At 43.8% G+C, this 27080-nt stretch overlaps 1 protein-coding gene across 2 annotated transcripts; it reads left to right on the top strand.

Moving 5' to 3' along the window:
• Positions 1-26811, top strand: NUF2 (NUF2 component of NDC80 kinetochore complex). Of its 2 annotated transcripts, none has more exons than XM_040610705.1 (13): positions 1-220; positions 1761-1835; positions 3302-3378; positions 4043-4104; positions 5009-5106; positions 5699-5772; positions 7605-7701; positions 8614-8676; positions 9434-9571; positions 10513-10653; positions 11459-11684; positions 19783-19788; positions 26801-26811. In XM_040610705.1, the coding sequence occupies exons 1-11, from the start codon at positions 86-88 to the stop codon at positions 11660-11662; spliced, it is 1164 nt and encodes a 387-aa protein (XP_040466639.1). In that variant the 5' UTR covers positions 1-85; the 3' UTR covers positions 11663-11684; positions 19783-19788; positions 26801-26811. The 2 variants fall into 2 exon arrangements, with proteins under 2 accessions (XP_040466639.1, XP_040466638.1); XM_040610704.1 differs by lacking the exons at positions 19783-19788; positions 26801-26811 and adding exons at positions 13462-13597; positions 14609-15428 and having other exon boundaries at positions 2-220; positions 11459-11634.
• The last annotated feature ends 269 nt before the right edge of the window (positions 26812-27080 follow it).

Consider the following 27080-nt stretch of genomic DNA (forward strand, 5'->3'; position numbering starts at 1 on the left):
GCGGCACCGCCAGATTCAAGCAGCGGCGGCGGCCGGCTGAGGGCGGTTGGTCGCGGGGGCTGCGGGGCCGTTGCTCGCCGCCGCCATGGAGATGATGACCTTCCCCCGCTACAGCCCCGACGACATCATCAGCTACCTCCGCAGCCACGTCCTGGCGGGGGCCGAGGCTCGCAACTTGGCCAAGGGCGACGTGTTCGGCAGCGGCAGCGGCAGCGCCAAGGTGCGAGCGTGGCGGGGGGAGGCCGCGGCCTGTACCGGCGGGGGAGCGGCGCCGGCAGCTCCGCCGGGCCCGGCAGGCCCTGCCCTGTGTGAGGGGAGGCCGTTGCCTCCCGCCGGTGCCGTGGCCCGCTGGGGGGGCCTTGGAGCGGCCGCTCCCCCGCTGGTATGGCCTTTGGCGCCCGGCAGTGCCCACCGGGCGAGACGGTTGGGTTTCCCGCAGGGGCCGATGAGCCCCGTAGGAGTTACCGGGCTGGCCGCGGCGCTGCGCCCCCGAGGCCCGGGAGGAGCGGGCTCGGGCCTGGCCGGGGAGGGGCCGCCTTCATCAGCGGCCGGGCGTGATCCCGCACAGCCCTTCGCCGTTTCGGGGGGGCTGGGTTACCACAGCCGCTGTGTTTGCTGTAGTGTCGTCCCTTCAACAGCTTAATCGACCGGCTAAACCGAGCCGGTGCAAAAGCAGCCCCTCCCCGCTCCGCCGCCGCCTTCTCCCCTGCCTCGGCCCGAGCGCTGGTGTGGGCGCAGCCCTGCGGTGCCCTTACACGAGAGAAGCGGCTTGGCGATCGCGTCGCCGCTTCGGTGCGGTCCTGTGTGCCGCTCTGAGAGCGCCTGTGCCCGCTGGAGGGTGAGCTGAAGAATCAGTCAGCAATATGCGGGCGAGCGCTGGGTGCGTGGGGGATTGCTCCACCAAAGTCATGCACACCGAGGGGACTTTTCAGTCCTCCCTTTATACAAGCTACTCATACCTATTCGTTAGTTTTCCAAATAATTGTTTACATATTCATTACAATTTGGAGAATTTATTTACGTATCTCGTGCCTCCGCTATGTCCTCGAGGAGTTGTCTCTGCACAGACTATTCCTCAGCGGCCGTGTTTAGTCTCCATCTTCGCCACGTTGCATGTACAACAGGAATCTAAGACAAAATGTCCCTTCTAAAGATAACCAAGCCAAGGACTTAGCAGTCTGTGCATCCATCATGTTGCAATAAGGGTCCTCGGACATTTCCTGACTTTACCTAAATATAGGTGCGTCATCCTTTAGATAAGTGGTACAGCATGCACTATTCAAGGGGCAGGTGGCCCCGTGTGTGCAGGGGGTGGCCGGCTCAGTCAGTCATGCGACTGACTCGAATTGATCCTGCATTAGTGCTCGCCAACAAATAATTGTTCGGCTTGTGGGTATTCTTCACCCCTTCATTTTAATAATGTGATGAAGGGCACGTTTTGCTATGGGATTATAGTTTCTGTGGCCTTTTTTGGTGTCACTTGGTTTCAAAAATGCTCAGTGAGGAGCGATGTAGTGAGAAACGATGTATTGCTGTGGTAGTTCAGACTGTAGCTGTCTGAGCTGATTGCCGTCTCGTAACTGTATTATGAGATAGTCATGCTTGAACTGCAAACTATTGGAAAGTAAAGTTTGTTGGTCTTGGTGGCTCAGTGAAATTGGTCTTCACGTGTAACAGGCAGCACTACTTTTAGGGTCTAGTGCGGGAGCCCCAAATAATCAATCATACGGAATACTAATTTGTGTCCTTTCCTCTTGCAGCCTGAAGTTTTACACATGATTTACATGAGAATCCTGCAGAAAGTCTATGGAATCCGCCTGGAACACTTCTACATGGTATGTCTGTAGTGGCAGGTGTAACAAAATGCAAAATGAAACAAATATTGCCCCTAACTAATGTAGTTTTGGAGCGTCTCCTCCTATTGGCTTAGGAAATGGCAAGTAGCTTACTGTTTTGTGTGTTGTAATTGCACAAAAAGGTGCTTAGAAATTCCACCTCTCTTGCGGAAAACTTGTGTGTGAGATGCTGTATACCCATGGGCATTTGCGTTTGGGTTCAGGGAGGCAAGTAGCCTGTTCACTTAGGAATGAGAGCACAGTACTGCTGTGCAACCATCAGTGTGGGTCACTTACCAGAAGTAAATGAACCTGGGAGCATCATCTGTGCGCTGTTGCTGACGCCTTGCTGATTTTGTCAGAAGTTCGTTTGACCATTGCTTCTGCTCTGGAAGTTGGCTTCAGCTCAAGATACTTGTAGAAATAGTGGTTTTGTGAGTGTGCTGCCTCAGAGCTTCCTTTTCTTCAACCCAGCCCCACCCCATGGAAGGGAGACTCCCTTCAGTACAAGTAGTAGTAAGCACAAAGACTAGCTCATTTACTGCTGTAGGCTGTAAGGACAGGCTCTGTGGAGAGCCCTCTCCTCCTGCGGCTAAGCTGTGAATTCTTTGAGATACTGTGGGTACCAGGAGTGTCTGTAAGGTTCAGGAGGGATTGGACGAGGCTGTGAAGGGACACCATCTCTGCCCTTGAAAATGCGTGCTTTTGTCTTGGGCATCCACCTTTGGCCGTGGCTGGAGGAGGGTCTCTGCTTAGATGTTAAACTGGTCTGGAAGGGGGGAAGGAAATGTCGCTGTTAGTGTTTGATCATCTCCACTTCTTCTAACTTTCATCTCATGAGGTTAATGGAGAAGTGGAGCTGGAGGTTAACTGATACCTTGTTGATTAACACTTACCTTCTGTCTGTTAGGCAAGACCTGAATCCTGAAAGTGAGAATAAATAGTATTGTCTCATGCTATTTTTGGATAAACTGAAAGGGAAGATCTCATGTGCACAAGATAACTCGGTTCTTCACAGGCAGTGACTTTACCTGGGATACTGTATTATGAGGTTTAAAATATCAGTAAAAGGTGACAGTGAACCACTACCTTCTCCTTCTGACTTCTTCATAAACCAGTTGAGCCTGTCAGTTTTGGGGTGTTTAAAGAAAGAGCTTGTGTGTAATGCAGAGACTGTTCTTCTGCACCACTTTTGAACAAATGAAACCAGGGTTTAGACTGAATTTCAGATTTTGTAATGTTGCTGCCTCAGTTGTTGTTTTTTAGATTTTGACCAGCCAAAATTGACACTTGTAGTCTGCCGATTGACTTGATGGCATTCTTTAGGCTCTAATGTGTTCCCTGGGGATGGGGAGACCATCCTTGGTGTGTTTAACTTACTTGACTTATGTTGTGGAAACAAACGTTTTTGTGTATTTTTGTTTTAAGTATTCTTTACTTATGCATTGACTCTCTTTACTTTTTAGATGCCGGTCAACGTTGACATAATTTATCCACAGATATTTGAAGGCTTTCTACCTGTTTGTAACTTGTATATTCACATGTAAGTAGAAGGTGGTGCATCTGTTTAGTTGCTATTCCTTGTAAAAGTCCAATTTGCTGGACCTAGTGGGGCTTTATGCCTTTTTGCTGATGGTGGTTCCACTGCTTGTTGACTCTGAGCAAAGCGAAATTTGTAGGTGAACAGGGGGCAGCAATAATTAATAGAGTAAAATTCTAAGCAGGCAGCTGTCTTGTCAAAATTAACGCGTTAACTAATCCAGCCTCGCCAAGATGGAGCGCAGATCTATACTTTGACTGGCTAGAGGGTCATCATTACCCAGAGAAGAGGGAATCTTAAGTACCTGTTGTGTAAATTTGCTGTCTGAATTCTGTGTAGGTTATCTTTGTTGGAATGAGGCAAGTGCTAGACTTTAAGTGTTATTTCAGTTAAGTGTAGGAGTTACTTAATGAAGGTGAAGTCTTGATCTACAGGCAAGTATTTTGTCTCTCTAAGTCTTTGTGAGATACTGTAAGAATACAAATTTTTAATGCTGATCTGTGTGTGGAGTCCTGCTGTGTTATTCTCCTGAGACTTACTGTTTTGTGCTTGCTGTACGCATGCTCTGGGATGAGAGGACAGGATGTGTTTTTTGTAGTAAATGGATATAGCACAAAATCTGAGCAATGGTCACTGCAGTTAAGATCGTATTTTGTTTTCCTTGCAGGGAGCGCTTACTTCCAGTGTGCCGGATCAATGATTTTCAAATTGCTGATGTGTTAAACCCAAGTAAGCAAGTGTGTCCTAGTCCTTGTGTTTCCTGGTGTGGTGGGTGTTGCTTGATATCCAGATACTTTGTCTCATTGAGCATATCCAGGTGGGCAGCTGGCGCTGAGCATTGTCCCTGGCTCCTAGCTACTATTCTGACTCTTGCTGTGGCCCTTAGACTAACTGGTTCTAATGAGCAGTTCTCCTCCTTATTCCTTATGTAGGCTAATCCAATTAAATAACTGGGGGGACTCTTGTTGCTGGTCTAGAGAGTGGGCTGTGACATACTTGAAATAATGTAAGAATGCATGGTCATGAAGATGATCCTGGCAACTCTGGAATGCTATGGGATTTCTTGTACTGATGCCTGTGTAGGAAGCAATTGAATTTTTGGTTTCCCCTTTTCAATACCCAGCTGTGGTGATTCTGGAACAACACAGAAACTTGGACAAAGCTGTTCTGAAGAGCTCTTTCACTTCTGACTCTGTCTTGTCTCAGGCATTCCCGGACTTTATAATAGTCTTTCACAGAGTTTGCTTGGAATAGAGCCAAAAAGTCCCTGCAGTTCAAAGTGATGTCTTCAGTTAGCTTGATAGTTACAGTGAGGTTCTGTCTTCAGAATTGTAGTTGAAGTTTGACACTTTCTCCCTGACTTCTGCTTTAAAGGGAGGCTGTATATTAATACTCTTTCTCCTAGGTGCCATTTTCATTTGTTAAATTGCACAGAATTGCTGACATTGTAAGTTCACAGACTACATAAAAACTAGCACCAAGGTGTGAAATGTTTGCAAGGTGAGCAGAGGAAGAACTGATTTGGATTCTTTTGTTTTGTGATTTCCGTCTCTTCTCTGAATTACATTTTGCTCTAAGCAATTGCAATGCATGCAGAAACCAGAGCAGTGATGGCTTGCAATTCCTGTTTCAGAAACAAAGAGGACAGCTCGCTTCTTGAGTGGCCTTCTCAACTTTGTAAACTTCAGAGAATTCCGACGTGAGGTCTACTTGGACTTACAACTGAACTATGTAAGATTGGGTGCCATATTGCTCCAGATAAATTGGACTTGAATGTAATTAATGTCAGCTTAGAGCTGGGAACATCAAAGTTGTGGGGTTTTAACTGCATGTTTACGTAACACATGGGAATCTTAAATGTGGCCAAATAATACAGGAAGGTATCAGTTTAATATTATGGAAAACTTGTATAATTGTATTGCATGTTCTAAGCATTCACAGCTACTGTAAATGGTTTATGAAAAGCCTTTGCAAAGCCCTTAAGGAAACAGGTTGGCTTGGAAGAGTGGATGAGCTTGTCAGTATTGTAAAAGTTTCTGTTTGACCATGACCCAAGGTGTTGCTTGGGCTGTTGTCTGAAGGGTAGCTTAGCCTGATAAGCGAAGGTGTGACGCCTCACATTGTTTTAGGAAAAGACAGATGCGACAGTCGGTGGGCTGAAGCTAGAACTGCAGGTGGCTTCTTTTCTAAATATCTCAGTAGTTTGGAGATGGTGCGTTGCATTTCACATGCAGTAATGATGAGCAGGGCTCTAACACAAGCTCAGAGAGAAACCATATTCCTCTAAAATAAAAAAAAATCCCTTGGAATATTTAATTTACAGAAATCTGCTATGGAGAAACACCAGCAACTGGAGACTGCAAATCGGGAGGCAGTAGTAAAGCTGGAGAAACTGAAGTGAGTATGAGGAGTAAGCACGGTGAGATGCATTACTTTGCTGTTCAGTGCAAACTATCTGGACAGTCTGGATCGATGATGGGCCCAGGGCAACTGTAGGAGGTTCAACAAGGCTCAGTGCAGAGTCCTGCACTTGGGTCACAACCACCCCATGCCACCCTGCAGGCTTGGGGAAGAGTGTCTGGAAAGCTGCCTGGCGGAGAAGGGCCTGGGGGTGTTGGTCAGCAGCTGGCTGAACGCTGGTAGTGTGCCCAGGTGGCCAAGAAGGCCAACAGCATCCTGGCTTGTACCAGAAACAGCGTGGCCAGCAGGAGCGGGGCTGTGACCGGCCCCCGCACTCGGCACTGGGGAGGCGGCACCTCGAACCCTGGGGTCAGTGTCGGGCCCCTCACGACAAGAGGGACATTGAGGGGCTGGAGCGTGTCCAGAGCCGGGCAGGGGCTGGGGAAGGGGCCGGGGCACCAGGCTGGGGGAGCTGGGGGGGGTTCAGCCTGGAGAGGAGGGGGCTCAGGGGGGACCTTATCGCTCCCTACAGCTGCCTGGCAGGAGGGTGCAGCCAGGTGGGGGTCAGTCTCTTCTCCCAGGTAACAGGCCATAGGGTAAGAGGAAATGGCCTTGAGTTGCACGAAGGGAAGTTTAGTTTGGAAAATTCCTTCGCTGACAAGGGTGGTCAAGCACTGGAACGGGCTGCCAGGGACATGGTTGAGTCGCCATCCCTGGAAGTCTTTGAATGATGTGTGGATGTGGCGCTTAGGGACACAGTTTAGTGGTGGGCTTGGCAGTGCTGGTCTGACAGTTGGATGCCTCTTTTATAGTCTTTTCCAGCCTAAATGATTCTGTGATTCTGTATGGGATGCTTAAACAGGAACCGAGTAGTTCAGCTGTGTGATTTGATAGACGTGTTGGATAACTACTGTAGGAACTTCTGAGCAGACTTGACTTCTCCTTTGACCCTTTTCTGTGTTTGTTGATGGTTAGCCTCCCTGGGAAATAAGTCAGAAAACAGAGATGTTGCTGTTGCGTTGTGCTCAGAGTTGCACAAGTAGCTGTGCTGGCATTGGGCTAGAAGAGTTGCTGGCAGAAAATAAAAATGTGATTTCAGGAGTATGTGGTTGCTTTGAGAAGATACTGTATTTTGTATGTTGGGGGCTATGGTCAAACTTTTTGCGGTTATAGTCATTTTCTGGTGATAGGTTTTTCTCTCTTTGATAGCCATAAGAAGCCCATCTTTAACTTAATAAATGCGTAAAGTTGTCTTCTGTAGTTATTTGTCATGTTTGCCCTGTTCTGTCTTTCAGGCCATGTAGTTCTACTGCCTGCATCTGCACCTTTAAGTTTTGGTTTTGCTTGTGGATAGTAGGATGAAGAGATAGCTGGTTTCCAAGAGAGCTTTCAAAACTAAGTAGTTTTGGTTTGGTTTTTTTTTTTCTCTTTCCCTTATAGCTGCTCTGGGTAAGTGCTAGACAGGTGGTTCTCTAGCTATCTATAGCTCTACCCTAATACAAGCTGTTTCTATGGTAGGTAGTATTATGCAAATTTCATACATTAAAATAGCCCAAAAAATTGGTAGAAGTGTTGTTCTTCGTGCTTTGCTTAACATTATCTTTAAACTTAGTCCTCTGTCATGCTTGTGCCACTTATTGCCAAAATAGCTCTTTAGATTATGCTTCAACTCCAAAATCTTACAAGCAAAGGAAACCAAGATGTATGTATTTGAGACTGTCTTGCCCTGATTACTAAAGTTATTGTTTGTAAATTCTTTGGAGGGAGTGTTTTATTTACCTGTCTATAATGATGCTGAAACTGTCCAATATATTTTATTTTTCACTTAGCACTGTTCCAGTTGAACATCAAGCTGAGGTCCAGCAACTGACAGATAACATTCGAGAACTGGAGCAACTACTGAGGCAAGAATATCGTCGGAAACAAGTATGATCTTGTTATAAATTTCCCTGAAATGCTGCTATGACTTCTGATCATGGGTGTTCCTTACTGCTGTTGATTTAGCTCCCCTTCCCCTCCTTCTACAAAGGATAAAGGGAACTTCCTTGTTTAAAACAAAGGTCACTGCAACACAGTGTCTTATGTAATTCCTATACCACCTCGTCATTTCACTGTAAAGAATGTTGAAACATACTTGAAATCAGACTTGGGGAATACAAAAGTGTATTTGGCTCTTTGTGAAATGCCTTACTGCATAACTGGGAGATAAACATCATACTTGTGTACAGTAACACAGGTGTATTTTGCTTTTGTTTTCCATCTGAATTGGAACTGGAGGTGCGCCGTGGCAGGAAATAAGGCCTGAGAAGGGTCATCCAAGGGAATGCCTGGCAAAAAGAGTAGGGTTGATGGCAGGGGTAACTTCCCAGCAATGGCAGCTTATCCCTAAGGTCTCACAGGTAACCTTTTCAGCTGCTTCAGTAGAAAAAAACCCCCAACCACAGTATTTTTTATGTTGTCAAGTCTCAATATTATTAATCATGTGCTTGACTTCTATATTGCTGGGAAACTTGTATTAACTTACTTTTTTTTTCTTAAGAACAGTACCTCTGGTGGAGAAGGTTGTGTGTATAATGCTGCCAGGGTCAGTAAGAATAGAGGTAGTCTCTTATCCCTGTTCCTAGTTAGCTGCTGGTTGCATCCCTAGTGCTCCCAGTGGCTTTTGCAACAGTGGTGTTCTTCCCTGCCTTTTACGTCTTAGACTGCAATTTTGTCTGCTAGTTATGGCACTCCAAAGAAACCATAAATGGGATTTCTCTTGTAGACAGATCTATGATAGAAAGGTAGAGGAGGCAGCAGTTGCAGAGATGCTTATTTAAAGCTTGTTGCTTTGTTTAGGCAGCTTTGCAAGAAACTATTTCGCAAAAGAAGTTGGATGCTGCAGAGGGCACCCGAAAACTGGTAAGTACACCTCTATCTAGGCCATAGCTTGCATCTTGGATTAACTAATAGATCATCTCTCTTTCTAGAATCAAATTATTCTTGGAGCTAGGTAACAGTGAGGTGGTGATTGTTAGTTTGTGGTGTTTTTTTTAAACTGATTTAAGTTTTTTCCCTCCATGGGAAAAGCTACTGAAGTAGCTTGTTTTGTTAACTTTAAATACACATCTCTATAATGTAAAGCTCTGTCTGTGTTTGGGAAACTTGTTAAAGGGCAAGGAATGGGGATTTCTGAGATGCTATGGGCTTACCTTAAGTGCATAGAACGGCAAATGAGGCAGCCACTGATGTGGTGGGGACAAAACAGGAGGCTTTTGAGAGGTTGCACAGGAAGCTTGTTGCTCTTCTCTCAGGCTGATACAGCTGGCTCTGAAACCCTGCAGTGACTTCTTCGGTTGCCCTAGGTGAGGGATTCTGAAGGAGAGGTGCTAGTAATATGTGTTAGCTGGCAAGCTTTTTGTGGAATGCTGGTTAAATGCTGTTCTTGTGACTAAGTGTTGCACATCTGTCAGCATGTTCAAGGAGCAAAATGGATTGTTAACTGCTTTGGGAATGTTAACACTGTTTGGAGGAATTTCTTCTTAAAACAAACTTCCTAATGAGGAAACACTTAAGATGGAGATAAGACCCTGTCTAGCTGTGAGATCCTGGCAAACCATGCTTCGCAGCTCTTTGTTCACCTAATTGCCAATATTGAAAGTGTGTTTGTCTTAACTAGAATGACCTTAAAGTGACAATGGCTTCTTTGAAAGAAGAACAAGAGCAGCTGAAATCAAAAATTGTGGAGAGTCCAGAAGAACTGAAAAATTACAAAGAACAGATGAAAGAGACTGTTAAGAAACTCAAGAAGTCCAAGGTGAGGTTTTCCTCTGTCCACACAAGGAGGTATTCTATTAGAAAAAGCACATGCTTTACTGGACTGTTGTCATCTAGAACTGTTTCTTGAATGACTTATGCTTCTAGTCAAAACCCAACAGAACAGTGGTCAGACTGAAATGAAATCACAAGTTCAGAGAAACCTGAAAGTTGGCTGTGGGAGTGTTTATTTTTGCTTTTGTGTTGGTGGATTTTCTTTTTTTTTTTTGTGAAAAGCAGGGTTGCAGTCACTGCTGCTCTGTCCTCAATGAGTGACTGTTTACTTGTGAAGCTAGGTGTAGAACTCTTGGATCTATACTATACCTTTCTGGCTGTTTGGTGTCAGGAGTTTACAGTATTTTTGGCAGCTCACAAATGTCTTTGGATTTAGAATACATGCTGCTTGGTGTCTTTGCTGTCATTCGCTGTTTCTGGAATTGATGGCTGTTGCCACTAGTATGCTGAACACTGAGATCCCTTCCTAGTTTTTTTTAATAGTGATGTCCAGTCTTTAAATGTCTGTAGTTCATGATTGCTTGTACGTCACTGAAGCTTGCATAATTTTGTCTCCTTGGGTATTTTTGTTCCAAAGGTGTAAACTTCAGTGCTGTAATTCCAGACATCTGTTTTTATGATGCTTTATGTAACTCTTATTTTACCAGTATAGAATTTCTTCACCGTACTACTTTTCTGTCCTGAAAGCTCTTGTAACAAGCTGGTTAGTTCAGTGTAAGACACTTGCATGTCGCTTTTCCTGTGCTTTCCAAGCAAACACATTATTTTTACAAACTTAAGATCTCATTTCAGTAACTACTAAATATTCAGTCTAGTGTACGTTAAGCAATGAGGGAATGGGTACAAAAGTCGATATGCAGTAATACTTACACAAAACAACTGCTGAACTTCTAGTCTGTTTTGTTAACAAGGCTTTTTTCTTTAAAGCAAGAAGTTACTGAGAAATACGAAGCTTATAGAGACCTAGTTGAGATTCTGCCATCATGTCAAATGGAGGTGCAGTTGTATCAAAAGAAGATAGAAAGACAAGGAGCAAATGTGGAGAGACTGGCCAGTGTATTATCAGAGGTTTGTATTATCCTAATTTTATCTGGTTAGGGAGAATTTAATGTCTAAGCAAGATAGGTGATCATCAGTAAATGTCTGTGTTTTGAAAGTTCCCATCTCTTTTCTTCCCCAAAAAGAAAGAATTTAGATAACTTCTAAATCTCCTTTGTAAAAACATAAGTAAAACATAGCTGCTGCTTTGTTGTCTGCTGCTAGATTATGTACTATTGACCACTTTTAATAGTCAAAGCCTTTGTTGCCATAGAAACCTGACCTAAAATAGTTTGAACTGTCTTGGGGTTGTTGGTAGGAAATGACGGAAGAAGAAAAGTGAGATCCAGTTTCTTCTGCCTAGAGAGCAGAAACTAAGAGTAAAAAAAATCACTACTTCAGGAAGAGTCATGCCTTAAATGCCTTTAACTTTATTAATACTACGAAAGCAAGCCTTTCCCTGATGAAATGTCTGTCACAATACAATACTTTGCTCTTTGCTACCCAGTTCCGGGAGAAAGCAATTGTTAGGAACACTTGAAAAATGGTATGCAGTCTTTTTGGGTATTTGTATAGCATATGTTCAAATTGCTCTTGGTTAAGATCTATAGCAGAATTCATAGTAACTTCTGCAGATCTTTCTAAGTGATGTGATCTTGTCTGTTTGGATATATTAAAATTGGATAAAGACCAGGAAACTGGGATTTAACCAGAAGACTTATTTAGCAATTTGATCTTCAAAAAGCAGGAAGCTAGTTCTAGTCTTAGTAAACTAACAGGGTGTGCTGTTTTGATTATTCTTCCCCCATTTAATTTCAGTACTTGTGTACTCTAGGTCAGAAATCTGGAAGACCAGATTGAGAGTGCTCAGATAGAGCTGAAAAAGTGGAAGACAGATGAAATATCCTTAAAGAGACTGGTCACTGCAAAACGTGAGAAGCTATCTACAGCTGAAATGAAGATAACAAAGAAGCGTGAAGATGCTGAGCAACATAAGCACTCTGTGTTTGAGTATGGATGCATTGACACTTCTGCCTGATGCTACTTTATGTCTTTGTTATGTGCTACCAAAGTTCGTGTCTGGTACAAACATGTAGCTTAGCAGTAAGAAGAAAATGAGCGATGTGGGATAGCTTTGTACGGAGACCAGTAATGCTGCAGGCAGGGACTTGGGGTCTCAAATCAATAATTGCAATGTGACTTGACAGCAGTTCTTTTATTGGAGCACTAATTTAATTTATAATGCTTATTCTTGATTCTTTTATCTTCTTAAAGAGAATGTCACATTGGGATAATTTTCCAAGTTATCAGACTTCAACAAAGCCCCATTTGCCTTTCATGAATTTTTCATAATTTCCCTTGCCACTTTTGCTCATTATCAAAGATGTTCAAGACCCATGGGGAAATGGGGCTCGTATCTCAGAGGAGTATTATCCTGACATGATGCTTCTAAAACAAAAGGAAAAGTGTCATTTGATCAAAGCCTCTTAGCCCATCTTCCTTCCTACCATATGCTAAAGGCAAACTCCAGGGCAGTGTTTACAGCCCAGCAGTCACTTCTGCAGCAGCAAACGGCAGCGTTGTATGGTCGTGGCTTCACTGTGAGATTAGAAATGCTGAACAGTTATAGAGAATGCTTATTATATAGCTTCTTTTGTACATGGATAGGAAAGGGAATATGGAAAACTATTGGTGGGTTAACTGTGATGAAAGAGAGCTTTTTTACTTAGCTGAGAGAGCAACAAAGATCTAGTCGTGCTGATAAGGCTTGTGTGGTGCCTAGAATGGCAGCAAGATTCCCAGGCTTCCTTTGCTCCTCATGCAGGGTATTGTACCAGCTAAAGGATATTAATTAAAAGCTACTTTTCCTTCCAAATAATACAGTCTAATGCTCCTTTATGTTAAGAGTTGCTGCCGATTTATCTGTTTTTAATGGTGTAGCTATTTCCTTTGAGTGATAAAATTAGATGCTTTGATAGGCAAGGGGGAAGGGGAGGTAACCTTTGTTTGAAAACAAGTATTTTTGCTGGTGAATAAGAGAATGTGTCCTGACTGTTCTCTTGAGGAAGGAAGATGTAAGTAGGCTTTTGCTACGTATGAGTCATTTCAGCCATTTAGAGAAAGCAGCTGCTACAGTTCCAACTGTAATTATTGTACAAATGCTTAGTATAAACTGGTAGGTGTGGTTTTGCCCTTGAAGTCAGGAGTAGATCTGTTCCCACGCTAACCCTTTGCTGATTACATGGCAGCTCACAGCTGGGGATATCTGAATTTACCTGCAAGCTGGGGAAATGTTATTTGGTCTTTGTTTGGGATGAAGTGAAATGATCGACTAGAAGCTGCAGATAACATACATAGATGTATGGGATTAGAGCTTTAACTTGGTGGGTGGGGATCTGGGGCTAAGGATAACATGTGACTTTCAATTATGCTGAAACATCAAGTGCAGCTATGTTGCTTTTAACCTGGTCCGGAGGCTGGTCTTCAGGCAGGGCTCTCCACTGACACCTGTAGTGTGTTACTCAAAGGCAGGAAGATGCAGTGTCTAGCTGTCTGTTGGGCTGGTTCCACTGGAGCCACCTCAGTTGCCTTGATTAGCAGCAACTGAGGATCTTCAACATGCTCCTCTAACTCCACTTCAAATTTAACTTCATGTGCCCAAGTTGTTCTAGGTTAAGAACTGGACAAACTTCCAAGCAAGTGAATTCTATACAGTATCACTTCTAGAAGCTGCTAGTTTCATGCTTGTAAAAAGCAAGCTTTGCTTGTGGTGGAGTTAAATTTAATCTGGGATTAGTCAAATGGCTCAGTACTAACTCGTTTTTCTCCCACCTTTAGATATTGTAACAGAGTTCAGGAGAAGAGGGGTGCTGTATATGATAAAGTGATGGCCATTCACAAGGAAATCCAACAGACAAGGTTCAAAATTCAGCAGCTGAATGAGAATGCTGAAAAAGAAGAAATGAAAGCCAAGGTGACGTGTTTTTCCTAAAGGAATCCCATTTTAAGAATACTCAAAGCAAACCTGTTTTGTTAACTTGGGCTGTGTAGATAAAAGAACACGTATTGGCCCTAAAACCAAGTAGGCTGGGTAGGTGGTGGTTCGGCTGGATAGTTGCTGGGGTGAGTGCTTCCTTCTTGTGGTTCCACTGGGTTGCTAGATCTTGTTTTCATCTCTGCAGTCTGTATAGATGGCCTACAGGAGAAGTGGGCTTTGCAGTCCTGAGAGAAAAGGCTCTGGAATGGTGTGATTGATTGCCCAGTATTTTGGGATGTGAAATTAAACTTTTCTTCCCACCTGTGCCTGTAGCAGATACTATGTTAGTTCCATGCTATCTGTTTTTGTATTGTGGTAGTTCCAGGTCTAAGTAATGGGGTTTTCTTGTTTTGTTTGGCCTCTGGGACCTGACCTGTGAGGCTTTACATTCACGTTTTAGTGGTGGGTGGTACTGTGGTGATCTCAGATACAGGGCCACTTGCCATGTCACAAACACTTTCCTCCTAGGATTTCAGGAAGATGACTGTCCAGCTTAGCTTTGGAAAGAGGCAGAAATCCCGATGGGTTGGGAGTAGGGAATAACACTCTGCCTGTACCATCTCATCCTGTCTATTCATTACTGAAGTACTGTCTATGCTGGGCAGTCAGTGGCAGAAACCTGGGTGGCGCAGGCTAACACAGGAATGAGGCAGTAGTAGTGTGAATACAGGGCTAGTGCTGGTCATTTGACCATCTTGGTATCGGAACCACCAGCATTGCAACAGAACCATAATGTTGGCGTTTTCTTGTGGCTGCTCTTAATCTTCTGGTGCTTTGTAACTTCCCTGTGTTCTGTGAATGCTGCTTCTGAAGCCAGGAATGAGGTACCTTTGAAATATCTTGAGACCACCAGATCACTATTAGTTAAATCCTTCTAAAGCATAAATGTTAACTTTGCTGGTGGATTTTTAGTTTGTTTTTGTTTTTTTCTCCTTTATCTCTTTCTAGGAAATATACCTAAATCTGAAGGCTGCGTTGGAAAAGCATCATGACTCTCTCATTAAGACAGCAAAGAGTTATGCAGCCTCAAGAGAAGATAAAATTGCTGAACTGAAGAAGTGGCTGCTTAGAGTCCAGTCTCCTGGAAGTAGTTCTTAGACCTGTCTTTACTTTCATTATGTTTATCCTCATATCTGATCTTGTGCTTTGGATAATTATTCCAGGCAAAAGCCAGCTTTCTCAAAAACCATGTCGGATCACATTTAGACAGATCCTGATGTCATGAGCTTTCTAATGTGGATAAGAAAACACTTGATTTAGCCTGTTTGTATTCTTTCAGTCGGTATCTCATTTTAGTGGTAATAATGCAAGTCTTGCTAACACGAAATTGCTTGACACTTAGAATCCTGTTTTTTGTAGAACCTGTTCTGCAAACTTTGATCTGGGAAGACCTGGTGCTTTGGCCTAGATGGATACACTGTTCAGAATTAGTCAGTAATAGGTGATGTTCCACTACCGTTACTCAATTAAGGTTAAATCCTGATGGAGCAGTAGCATTCATGTGAATGCCTCCACTCATCATGAATATTGGTGACCCTAAATGCTCAGGACTCTCACTTCAGTTAAACAGTACAGTAGCTCTAGATGCTTGAACTTTGTTATTTTCGCTCTGTGGGGTATTGAATCCTCATCTGTGTGTGTTAGTCTGTGTTTGGGTGCTTAATCCTATAAAAAATTAACGTAGATGATTATTTTTGTACCTTACTTGTGATGACACTTGGTTTGCCACAGTGCTTTTAATTATTTCAAAAAATAAAATAAGAATTTTAAAAATAGTTGATTTAAGCATGTTTAACCCTACTCCTCTTCTGTGTTTTCCCTCCCCACTTGCAGCTGATTTGGCATGACATTCCAATTTAAAAATTTTGCTTTGTACTTTTGGGGGAATGTGTACTGCTGGAAGGTTTTTATAACAAGGGGAGGAGGATTCAAGTCTGTATAGATAATATCTTTCTGGCTTTGCTTAATTCTTCAACTTCTCTTCTTAGCTAGGGGTGCTAGCAAGTCAGTCAGGAACAGCAGGTGATCAATGCTTCTAAAGCTCTTAATGAGGCATCAGACTCTTCTAATGTTTTGCTTTGAGGTTTTTTCTTATCACTGCAGAATGTGAGATAATTCAGTGAAAGTCCATATTAATCTGCAGATCTTAACCTAGCACTAAGTTTCTCATACAGTTTTTCCATTTCCACCAAACATAATGTGTGATAGGTATGTGTGTGTAGCACAACTTTGTGTTTTTAGGCGAGTATACTCTTCATCCCAACACTCCTGCAGTGCTGTGCAGCAGCATCTGGTGTAGAGACCGGCAAAAGTTTAACTGTTAAGGTAAATAATTTTTGCAACAGCTGAAGATGTTGAGTACATGCAAGGCACAGAAAAATTCTTTATGGTTTTCATGCACTAGGCCATATCTGGAATAGCTAGTGATGTTTTGGGCATTGTGCTTTCAAAGTGAGTTTTTTAATGAGTCTCTCATTCTGTGCTGCGTGTTAAAGCATTATGTTCTTCATGTGCAGGTGTGCTCCACTCTCTTTGCCTTAGTGTGGATTCTAGTGTGACACAGATGCTATCTGCCAGAAGATGTTGCTTCTCGTTGGCAGTACTTGCTAACGAACATCATGTCTGTTCAAGGATGTTCATTATTCAACGTGTCTGTGTGAAATGCTGTAACTAGTTTTTTGGTATTTCCAGACTGACAATACTATGAAATCCTTGAAGACAGATGGCAAGGCTTGTGTAGGGTTCTCCCCGAGCTTTCTTGAGATATCCTTGCTTCTCATGTCAGTCTAGCCTATATCCTAGCTTGACTGGAAGCCAAGCATTCCTCCTTCTAACTTCTCTGAGAATTCTGGGGTGTGGCTTACCTTTTGGGGTTGTTTTGGTGATGCTATGAAGATTCAAAGTAAATTCATGTGACTTGGGATCTGCTTTCTTATAACGGCTGGTTGGAGGCTGTGCTCCACAGCCTGGATGTTACAGCAGCTCTTGGGGAAAGATTCCCAAAAGCTTCAAATAGATGCTGCAAAGGATTACTTCAGCCAGCAGATGACTTTGACAGAATAAGCTTGCTGTCCTGCAGGAAACTGCGTGTGAAGAGCAGGATTCTTAGGCTAGAGAGGTCGTGCTTGTGTAGTCCCCTGATGAGGAATCTGCAGGAGCAAGAAAACACTGGATTCTGGTTCCTGTTCTCAGGGGTTTGCAACACCAGCTCTTAGGTAAAATAAAAGGCCTAAATCATGAAGAAACAAAACTTCTTATTTCTAGGGACAGTCTTATGCATTTCCATTAAGTTCTTGTGCCTTCAGGGTGGCCTATTTGTTTGTACCTAAAATACCTATAAATAAAACTTAACCAAGACTATATTTTATCTACAGATAATTGATTCCTAGGTGTGAGTCTACTGCTGCTTTTGAAGAACTCTTACTCATCTTGAACCATGCGGCAGGGCAAGCGTGGGGAGTTTTCGTGTGACCTGACTAGCAGCGCGGGGAGGATGGCTTTGCTAAGGCAATACAGCTCCATTTCCCTCAAGAGGGCAGCATTATTCAAAATTTTCTTGTTTAGGTTTTCTTGTTAGTACTTCTGCAGTTTTGTTTGATTTCGGCCTCGGCAGAGGGCTCTAGGTGTTTAGACAGAACTCCTTTATTTTGAGGCACTGGTATGAAATCAGTGAATTAGCTCGACATCTATCATGAAGAGAATAGCCAGGCTAGACTTACTGGAATGAGACCTTCACAGCCTTCCCTGTGGTCTACCTGTGAGAATAATTAAATGTCAGTGGCTGCTATTTGCCTTGGTGTAATGCTGTTTAAAAGTGTGGTTTGAGTTTTTAAATACTTTTGCATGTATTTCATATATTGCATAAAGCTTGTAGCAAACTTGACCTGTACTGCGTGGGCTGGTCTCGCTTGTTTCAAATGTGTTTTAGTTACGATATTTTGTAAGCCATGAAGCAGCTGGTCCTTGAAAATAGCCTTTGAAAAGGTTATGCACAGCTCTGCCTGCTCTTCCCTTAGACAAGGATAAGTGATCCTCCTCCCAGTATTAGTGTCTCGCTCATCTTGAATGTATGTGAATCTCGGATTCCTTGATAGCTCTCGTTAGCTTCCCACCACTATTTACCTATGTGGTAAATGAGAGAGCTGTTCTAGGACTAGGGGAAAAGCATTCCAAGCTGGTGTTGAGGAGGGCTCAGATCTAATGTGTGTGTTTCAGTTTAGCTTTAGTGTTGCCTTAGGGAATTCCAGTCTTACCTCCTTTGTGCCACCCCTTCAGCTTGCTAGTGCAGCTGTTGACCGGTTGTACTTTTGTACTCTGAGGGTTTTTTTCTGTTCTTTAAGGCTGAGCGCCGTACTCTGACCTAGCTTCTAGCCTAGCTGTGTGTGTGCTCCCCACAGAATTTGGGTCAAGCGATGCTTTTGAAGAGGTTTTTTAAAACAAAACCCACAAAAAGCCTACACTGGTAACAGTGGTATTCATGACTACATCTTATACCCAGCACATGGATTATTTCAGGGTGAAATCTTTAGCAGTACAGAAATACAGACTGCATGCATGAGTGTATTTGTGGCTAGATGTTGGGTTTAAAGAGTAACGTGAAAAATATTCTTAGCTTCCAGTCTTGTAAGCAAACACATACTTTCTACTGAGGTGAGAGTGCTCCATATGAATGTATTAGTCTAATAATATACGTATAGTGTCTCCCCTTCTCTGGGTGTATATGGAACCAAGCCATCTTGGTTGGCCACCCAGGCAGGGCTAGTCTGTTGTAGCTGTTTGAGCAAAGTCCCTGACTCTCCTATTGTACCAATGCTGCTTATGTGTTCTACTGTGACTACGCAGTAGTCTCACTTCCTTCTAGCACAAGTCTTGGGTGAGAAAAGATACCTTGTTCTCCTTTGGCCATAAAAGCCTGTTGATCTCTACAAACTCCACACACACCCCCCTACCCCCAAATACTAATATTGTAAGCAATGTGTATGTTGGGGAACGTGCCGTTTTGTGTATTGCTGACCTGAAAAATATTTCTTTTTTTTTTCCTGATAGATGTGCATGCTAGAATTTTTTTAAGCTAAAAGCTCAAAGGGAAGCAGGAATCTTTTTAGTGGTCTTGTGAGTTGATCTGAGTTACTGAGTCTGGGAAAACTCCGTACAGCCTTCATGCTTACCACTGGCTGTACTTCCACTTTTGACCTTGGCCTTCATCTTGCCGTAGTGCTGGTGCCTGTTCTTGGGTAGATCAACAGTGAGAGCATTTGGATGATGTGAAGCAGCATCAATAACATACAAGGTCAAATAATTCATGTGTGCTATTAACGCGGCTTTATCTGTATTCTAAACATCCGGTGCATACTGGCAAGTCTTTGTGCTGAATTTCTGTAGCTAACCTAATATCTGCAAGACCTTTTCTTTGTTTAGGTGTCGTCTAGATCCAGTTACAAATGCTTATCTTTCGCGTGGACTATTTATAGGGTCAACCTGAATATGCCAGACAAAGGTTTTTATCTTCAGAAGAAATGTAGCTCCCTTATAGTCACATGTAGATTATGTGCTGCCTATTCCTTTTGTATAGCAAAAAAAAATATCTTGTAGCTCTATAATGATCCAGAATGTCCTTTTCTTAAACAGTAACCACTTTCCCTCTGATGCTAAAAATTGTCACATATCTTACTCTAAGATGGGCTTGTTTAGTATCTGACGTGTTGGTAATCCTTTTGCTGGGCTGTATGTGTCTTCCATACGTGGAAGGCCATATGGTGAACTGCTTCTGGTGATCTTTGGGAAACCAGGGCAGGATGCAGCCCTGATCTGGGTGTGCTATCCTATGTGGGAGACTTCATGTCTACTCCATCTTTGCATAAATATCCTGTGAACTTGGCTCTACATCTCTGCTTGTATGCTTGAATAACCAGGTACCTTTACCAGTTCAGATTAATACAGAGCAGAGCCCAGGCACTTGCTTTGCTCTGATTTAGCATTGTCTGGGTCATAGTAGAGCTTTTCTTGGTGGTATTTTTTTAGTTCGTTTTGATTTTAGGGAACCTGCATAGATCTGGCATTAGCTTAGATTACCCAGAAGGTCACTGAGTATAGGTTACTGCTCAAAGTTCACTTTCCAGGAGCAGGAAGTTTAATTAGGATTGTCCGTAGCTTGTCCTCACAACTCCTTCTTTAGAGCTGAACAGTTTTAGCTTAGGATTTTTTTTTTAAAAAAGTGTTTATGTGGGGGGAAGTGGGTAGAGCAGAGGAGAGGGCATGGAGCTTATCAGCAGTTGTGTATGCAGCTGCTCTATTGCTGGGAGTGCTGTGCATTAATACAGAGGTGAAAATACCTCCTCTTACAAGCTCAGATGTATGAATGTCCAGAATATTTGTATGGATAGCACAGCTGGAGCTTCCTGTTATTTCCAAGTGTCCTTCCTTTGCACAGACTCCGTGCCATAAACTATTAAAAAGGCAGGCAAGCGTCTCCTGCCCACAAGGATATGTTATCTCGGGGAGGACAGGTCTTTGTTCCACGTTTTGAAGAGTTTAAACCAACTTTTGGTACCTTTTGCAAGCAGAAAAAGTAGTAGTGGAAAAGATGGGAAATGGGTGGGCAACTTTCGATTACGGCTCGGCACACGTACGTGTGTATGTGGACACGATCAAAACTTCAGGAGGCTGTGGGATACCTTGTCCCCTGCCTGCGTGTCTGGCTGCTCCTTTCCTTATGAAGGAAGGAAGCCTCCTTGTCAGTCCCCTGCTCTGCCTTTACAGTCTTTCTGGAAAGAAGATCTCTAGAACTGTGTCTGGGAAGCCCCCTTTCCGTTAGGCTTTGGGCAGTGTGAGGAGGGCTGGCTGAGGTGAGGAAGTTTTTTCTGTTTTTCAACAGCGCTTGGTGAGAGGTTTCTGCTGGGGTTGTGGGATGAGCTGGAAGAGGAGCTCTAGGTGTGCATGGCCACGTGGTGGGGCTGGTGGCACGGACCGTGGTGGTGGATGCAAGCTTGTCCCTGCGGCGGCTTGGCTGAGGCAGCCAAAGGAAACGCGCTGAATCGGCGGCCCCAGAATAACACCTCTGCAGCTTGACAGTTGTATGTTCTACGGCTAGCCGGGACCAGGTAAACTAAAAGTCAAACCTTTTTTTATATAAGGGTTTCAGGCAACTGGTGGTCAGTTTTGAGTGAAGACCATCCAAACAACTGCAAAAAGCCACAGCGTCTTTCTTGGTGTTGTCTTCCGACCGGAGAACACGAGGGTGTTTTGAGGTCACCGGTACCCGTGAAATCACGTTGCGTTGTACATTAGTTGGACTCGGCTTCGATGTGCCCTTTTACCTCCAGCAAAGCTTGCTCAGGCGCTGTAGCTGGTGCTGAGTCTCCAAAGCTTACTGACAGATGTTTCCAGCTTAAGGATATTGTTACCGAAATCTCGGAATGAAGAACTTATCGACACCAATGTGATGTAGATAAGCAGACACTTCTTTATTGACGGCCGGGTGCGTTGATCGTGAGAGGACTCGCTCACGCACCCGGCCGTCAATGAAGAAGTGTCTGCTTATCTACATCACATTGGTGTCGATAAGTTCTTCATTCCGAGATTTCGGTAACAATATGACCCTTTATGCTGCTGAAGTAAGCGCTGGTCTGGAGAAAGGAGATAATAGAGCCTGCACTTGGTAGTTGCTTCCCTGCGGTTTATGCAGCTGAGTACGCTAGGAGTGAGTGTGAAAGGCTCATACGCGTAGAGCTGTGTTTTGATGTTAAGGTGAAGCGTGTGTAAGCTATGAGGTTGTGAAGTGCAGAACAAACAAACGGAATCTGACGGAGAAATACTCCTGTGCATCAAAGTCTTGTAGCTGGTGGGACATCTTCCTTTTGGAAAGACTCTCCTGGTGTTTCCATCAGACACGTTAAGGGTAATCCCTCTTATTATAATAGAGTAAAATAAATGGCTAGACATAACTGGGAATAAAACCAAGAAAAACTGAATATCCAAATTATTTTTGCCTGCAAAATGCCTCATTTCGCCAAGCTAAAAAGGGAACACTCAATGTCTTGACACCTTCTAAATAGGGGCAACTATCTGTGACGTGATAGCATTTCTCACTCAGTTGGTCCCCCTTCTGTGGCACTCAAGGGACCCTCTTAATTTGTGGTATTTGTAGTGCCAGCATTTCTATGAAAACGCTTGCAGAATATTGGCTATGGTGGACTTCCCTGATGTCAGTGGATACAGGAAAAGATGGTAGGTATGTGTCAACACTACTGCGATACGCTCCTGTCTCTTCAGCCCCAGAAGGTTTGGGTGCTCTCCTACTGTTGTACGGTTCGTTGTTCAGTAACAGAAGGGTGACTCCAGGGTGGCAAAACCCAGTATCAGTTCGTGAAAACTGAACTGATGCCTTGCAAGGTAGAGACCAAGGTTTTGTTTTGTGTATGTGCACGACTTGATGAGTTCAGGTTTGCTCCCCTTGTTCTTCATCACCTTGTGTCATTTTGGTTTTTGTAGTGCCAACGGGCCAGAATCGGGTTTGGTTCCTGTGGTGCTGTGTATTGTGTAGCAGTCCCTGACGGTGCTGATAATCTAAAGGAGACAGTACAACAGGTAAGGTGAAATAACCTTTCCAGGGTTTCTCCAGCATCACTGCCTGTACGTGATTCTTTGCCAGTTTGTAGTAATATTGCTAGATTGTCACCTGGCACCCTCCGTGCTGTACACGTATAGTCACTGACGAGGCCAGAGCTATCTAACAGAAGAATCCACAGGATCCTGCTTTGTCTCTTGCTGTGTTCCTTGCTTTGATGTGGCTGCCTGACCCTACTGCAAATACAAAGTCTATTTCTAACAGGGTTTAAGTTGCTTTTTGGGTTTGGTCTCGCTTGCTATATGGAAAGTTAGCGGGCAGAGCTGCTATTGGGAGTACAGCAATTTGGGAGTGAGCACCTGCAATGCCTGGAGCAAGACAGGTCCTTACAAGTACTAAAACACAATCACAAGAGGTGCATGTCGCTGATTCTGGGAGAAGGGAGATTGTGTATGTGTGGGGCTTTTTTTTCTTTCCCTGAATGAAACCCAGGAACGCTCAGTTTTATTACCATGAGGTTTTTCTCCCTTTTTCCCCAAGCTGGAAGAGTGAGATGCTTAGGAGCAGAGTTTCCTAATGGGTAGCAAATTATAAAAGTGCTTATTGCAAAAATAAGAGTTTGGAGGTTGTGACAGTGATATTGCGAAAGGCAATGTACTGAAAAACATACTTGGAAAGAGAAATGGACATTAGGAGGAAGAAAAAAATCTGTTTTGCAAGCTGCAAGCCCAACTGGAGAGGATTGGGAGAGGCCAGTGTTTGTAGAAAATGAACAAACAAAAGGAGGGAAAACCTGGGTTCTGTTGCGGTTTCCATAGCAACACAATACTTTTCCTGGAAATATCAAATGATGAGATCTAATCTATCTGCTATTTAACTCTTGCATGCAAAGCCCTCTCCTTTCTCAGCTTACCTGCCATCCTTCACAGCATCCTCTCTAGTGATGGGCATACTCGCTGTGCAGCAGTCTGCGTGGGGAATGATCTGCCTGGGACAAAGCTGTTCCTGTTCTCTTCCCCCTGTTCCAAAGCACGTAGAAAAGGACAGCTTTTGAGGAAGAGGCAGCGTGTGTGTGATGGGAATGACTTTACAGTTATGCTGGTTTCCTATAGACCCCAGAAAGGGCTGGGCTGAGCTGGTGCTGAGAGCAGAGCCACCAGGGTTTGCATAGCCTGCAGGGTTTACAGCATAAGGATGCATCCTCCTTGGAAATGATGCAGCTTAGTGCCCATCTGAGAACTGTAGAAAACCTTCTGTGACTGTTTGGAGAGTTCATCGAAGTAGCCTGACTTAAATTTGTACCTAGTAGTCCTTTGAAGGGGCTCAGATGTGGGGAACGAGAGTCCTTGATGGCAAGGGAAGTTTCTGATGGAGGAAGGTGGAAGGGTGGCAGTTTTTACCTTTGATAAAAAGGACAATTGAGAGAGTGGGCAGCATGATAAAAGTCCGTGAAATTACTAATGGTCTCAAGTATGTAGAAAGGAGCACCTGTTCTTTATTGAGGAGAGAAGCCCTGAGCAGGTATGGGAGACCTCACCCCTGTGCAACAAAGGAAACTGATTCTGCTCCCTGCCTTCTGCCTGTAGCAGCAACACGCTTCGCTCTATCACCCTTCTTGCCTCTGTAGCCCCTGGCAGGCAGGGCAGAGCAGGCTTTGCATTGGGGGCTGCTGTTGGAGGGGAGAGCTGTCTGCAGCGGGAGACAAAGAATTCCTCCTGCCCTTGTATCTGAAGTCTCCTGCATGGTAACTAGTTCCCTGCCTTCTTTTACCACCCTCTCCTTGTATCCCAAATGATGCTGTGTATATTATGTATGTACCTTTATAAATGCATTTGGGGTGGATGAGTTCTTACTCTTCGAAGGAGTGAAACCTGGGAACTAGTTTGCAAGCTGCTGCTGTGTTACTCCGTCCTAGCACGGTATGTGAGCTGAGGGCGTATGAAGATTTGGGAGAGAATTTTGCTTATTTCTAGGAACGCTTTTCTGCATTTCTGTGGGTGAAAGCTGGAGCGCTGGTGATGCTCCGTCATGTTATGGCCTTTGTTTTTGCTACAGGTCTTTAGGCTTGAGCTGCAGTGCTGTGGTGTGCAGTATGTGTGCAGCGCAGGCTGTTTGCAGACCCTTCTGTTGGAGACCCCATTGTCTGGCTGGCCACAAGTGCAGCAGAGGGAGCTCAGCCTGCGCGACATCCCTGGATCTGTGAGCCTCTGGCTCTGAGGGGCAAGCAGAGCATCCAGAGGATGATGTACAGTGTGTCAGACTTCTGTATTTAGATGTTACAGTCATGTTAAGAGCCTGGCTGTGGCCAGCCCCTGCAATACTCGGTAAAAGCAATATTCTGTTTTAATAGGTGGGCTTCACGCTGTTTCATTTTTATTTTTTTTTTCTCTCTGGCTGTTGTTCTGTTGTTAACATGTTAATGCTTATCGAGCCCTGAATCTTTGTAATGACTGTCGTTTTCTATCCACAATATTTACAAGGAAACCAGTTTGGAGGGGTTCAAAGAACAGTAAGCCAGGTACGTGCCAATAAATAGGCAGCAGTACTTTAATGTCTCTTAAAAAACCTGTCCCCCATTTTAAACACTTCCTATATTTCCTCACGTTTCTCCTGACAGCCACCTGTTCAACTTCTGACCTGTTTGTAAAAAATCTCCACGCCATCTATCAGAGGGATACATGCACTTACAAACTTCTGTTCTGTGGGCATTAAGTAAATTATTTCTTTAAGATCATATGGCAGATCTATAATTAATTAAACCCTCCATGATATTAGCGCAAAATAATTTAGCCTTTCTAAAAAGGTAAATGTAATTTGCCGATCTGGTATTTGGAAGAATGCTTTCCCCAAAATCAATTCCTTTAGTTTCCAGAGAATAGAAATGAGAAGCAATCTCATTTTAATTATATCTCTTTATTGCTAACAAAGGAATGATTTATGCAATTAAATTAACTGGCTAGAAAATTATTCTCAGCTGGGCTGTCCTAATTCTTTGCTTTCTGAATTGCAGGCTCTTACACTTCTCTATGTAGATTAATTTTTCTGATATGCAAACAATGCTCCTTGTGTTCATTTTTAACATTTTTTATTCACAGCTCCCCTTTTCTTAGTGTCAATGACATGAGTAATATTTGTGCACTGCTGGGCTCTGATTCAGGCCTTTTTATGTAGAAAGATTGGAAAAAAATCTTTTCTTTTGAATCTCATTATTGCCAGCGCAGAGCCAGGTTTTGAAGTTTTCTTATCTATTGCTGAGAAACAGCAGCAGAAACATGGAGGGACTGCAAAGATGTCAAAGGATGCAAACTTGTGAAGGAAAATGTATCAGCATTGAGGAGACAGGTGAATTTGCAGCTAGTGTTAAGGAAGTAGGGGGTTGATGTATTCGTCTTAAACCCCTGTCTCCTTGCAGAAAGCTGTGGCACAAGGAAAAAAAAGAAATCTGTTTTATGTTGTTACGCAGACTTAACAGGGAAAGAATTTGGTTGTTTGTTTGTTTTTTTTTTTTTCTGCCTGGAATTACCTTGCAGTGGCTGGCCAGCACATTAGCTAGTGATATTTGGGCTGAGGGGAAAATTACCATGTAGCAACACATTGTGACCATGTGCCAACACAGTCTGACATCTTCTGAATGGGGCATTGGTGTAATCTCCCGTTTTAAAACAGCAGTGAACATATTGCAGAGCACGTGTTAGCTCTGTCTGAGCTGTCCTGCCCTGTATCAGTGGAGATGTGTCAGCTGGTCAGTGTTTGCTGTGCTGGCACTCTCGTGTTGCTATCAAATGGTTTTGAAAGAAGAAAAAAAAAAACCAAGCCAAATTTTCTCTGGGTTGGTATGCCGTGCTTTGGGTGTGGGAAGGTCTATGCCGTTAAGATCCTGAAGGCTTTTGAACTGCCAGATAGGATGGGGCAAGCTATGATGGTTTGGATGGGACAAGGGTGAACGCTGAGCCTGCTTCCTTTGAGTGTGGATCATCCAAGGGGAATCTTCCTCCTGGGCTGAATAGCTGCTGGGTGGGTGAGCGATGGGGTGGTTAGTGCGATGCCTGTTGACTGCAGTTGTTGGTGCCATCCTTCAGGACAACCCTGTAAAAGCAACACGAACTGAATTTGCTTAGAAAGTGGGATCACACTTACTGGAAGAGCCTTCCTCAAAGAGCAGTTGCCCTGGGCTTACTGTCAGAGTGGACTTTCTTTTCTTTTTTCTTTTCCCTAGTCCTGCAGGCTCTCTGCACTGGGTGGTACGGTATTCCTCCAAGAATCCCTTGGCTCCCACAGGAAAGGACATCTTGCAGTGCCTGAGGAAGAGGATGCCATTGGGAGCGAACTTACAGTCACTCTGTAGAGCAGGCTTTGAGTTCAAAGTGATCTAGACTAAAAGAATGGTTAGCGAGATGAAATTCATGACAAACATTACCTTTAGGGAGGAAACATCTGATCAAAAAAACCAAGAGAAACAGCTGCCTAGGCAAGCAGTACTGCAGGCAGGGATTAGGGCTCATAGTGAATCACAGCTAAATGAGTCAGAGTGATGTTCCTTTAATGAGAAATCTTATTCCTGGAAGTATTAATAGGAGTGTCGTGTGCAAGTTGTGGGGGTCAGAGGAGATACAACTGCTCTGTGTTATGTGGTGAAGTCTAGGCTGGCAGAATGTATCCAGCTTTGCATGCTGCATTTCAAAAGCCAGAAATGGGAAAGAGCTGGGAAATCGTGACCTGTGGGATAAGTAATGACAAGTCTCACGGAGGGAGAACAACTTCACTTACAGCAAGGGAGAGCGAAGCCGATACCGGGGAAAACCTCAACGATAAGCTTCAATGCTCCCAATCAACCTGCCAGAAAAAAAACCCTTG

The sequence above is a fragment of the Falco naumanni genome, chromosome 11 (assembly GCF_017639655.2).
Source record: "Falco naumanni isolate bFalNau1 chromosome 11, bFalNau1.pat, whole genome shotgun sequence".
Lineage (NCBI taxonomy): Eukaryota > Metazoa > Chordata > Aves > Falconiformes > Falconidae > Falco > Falco naumanni.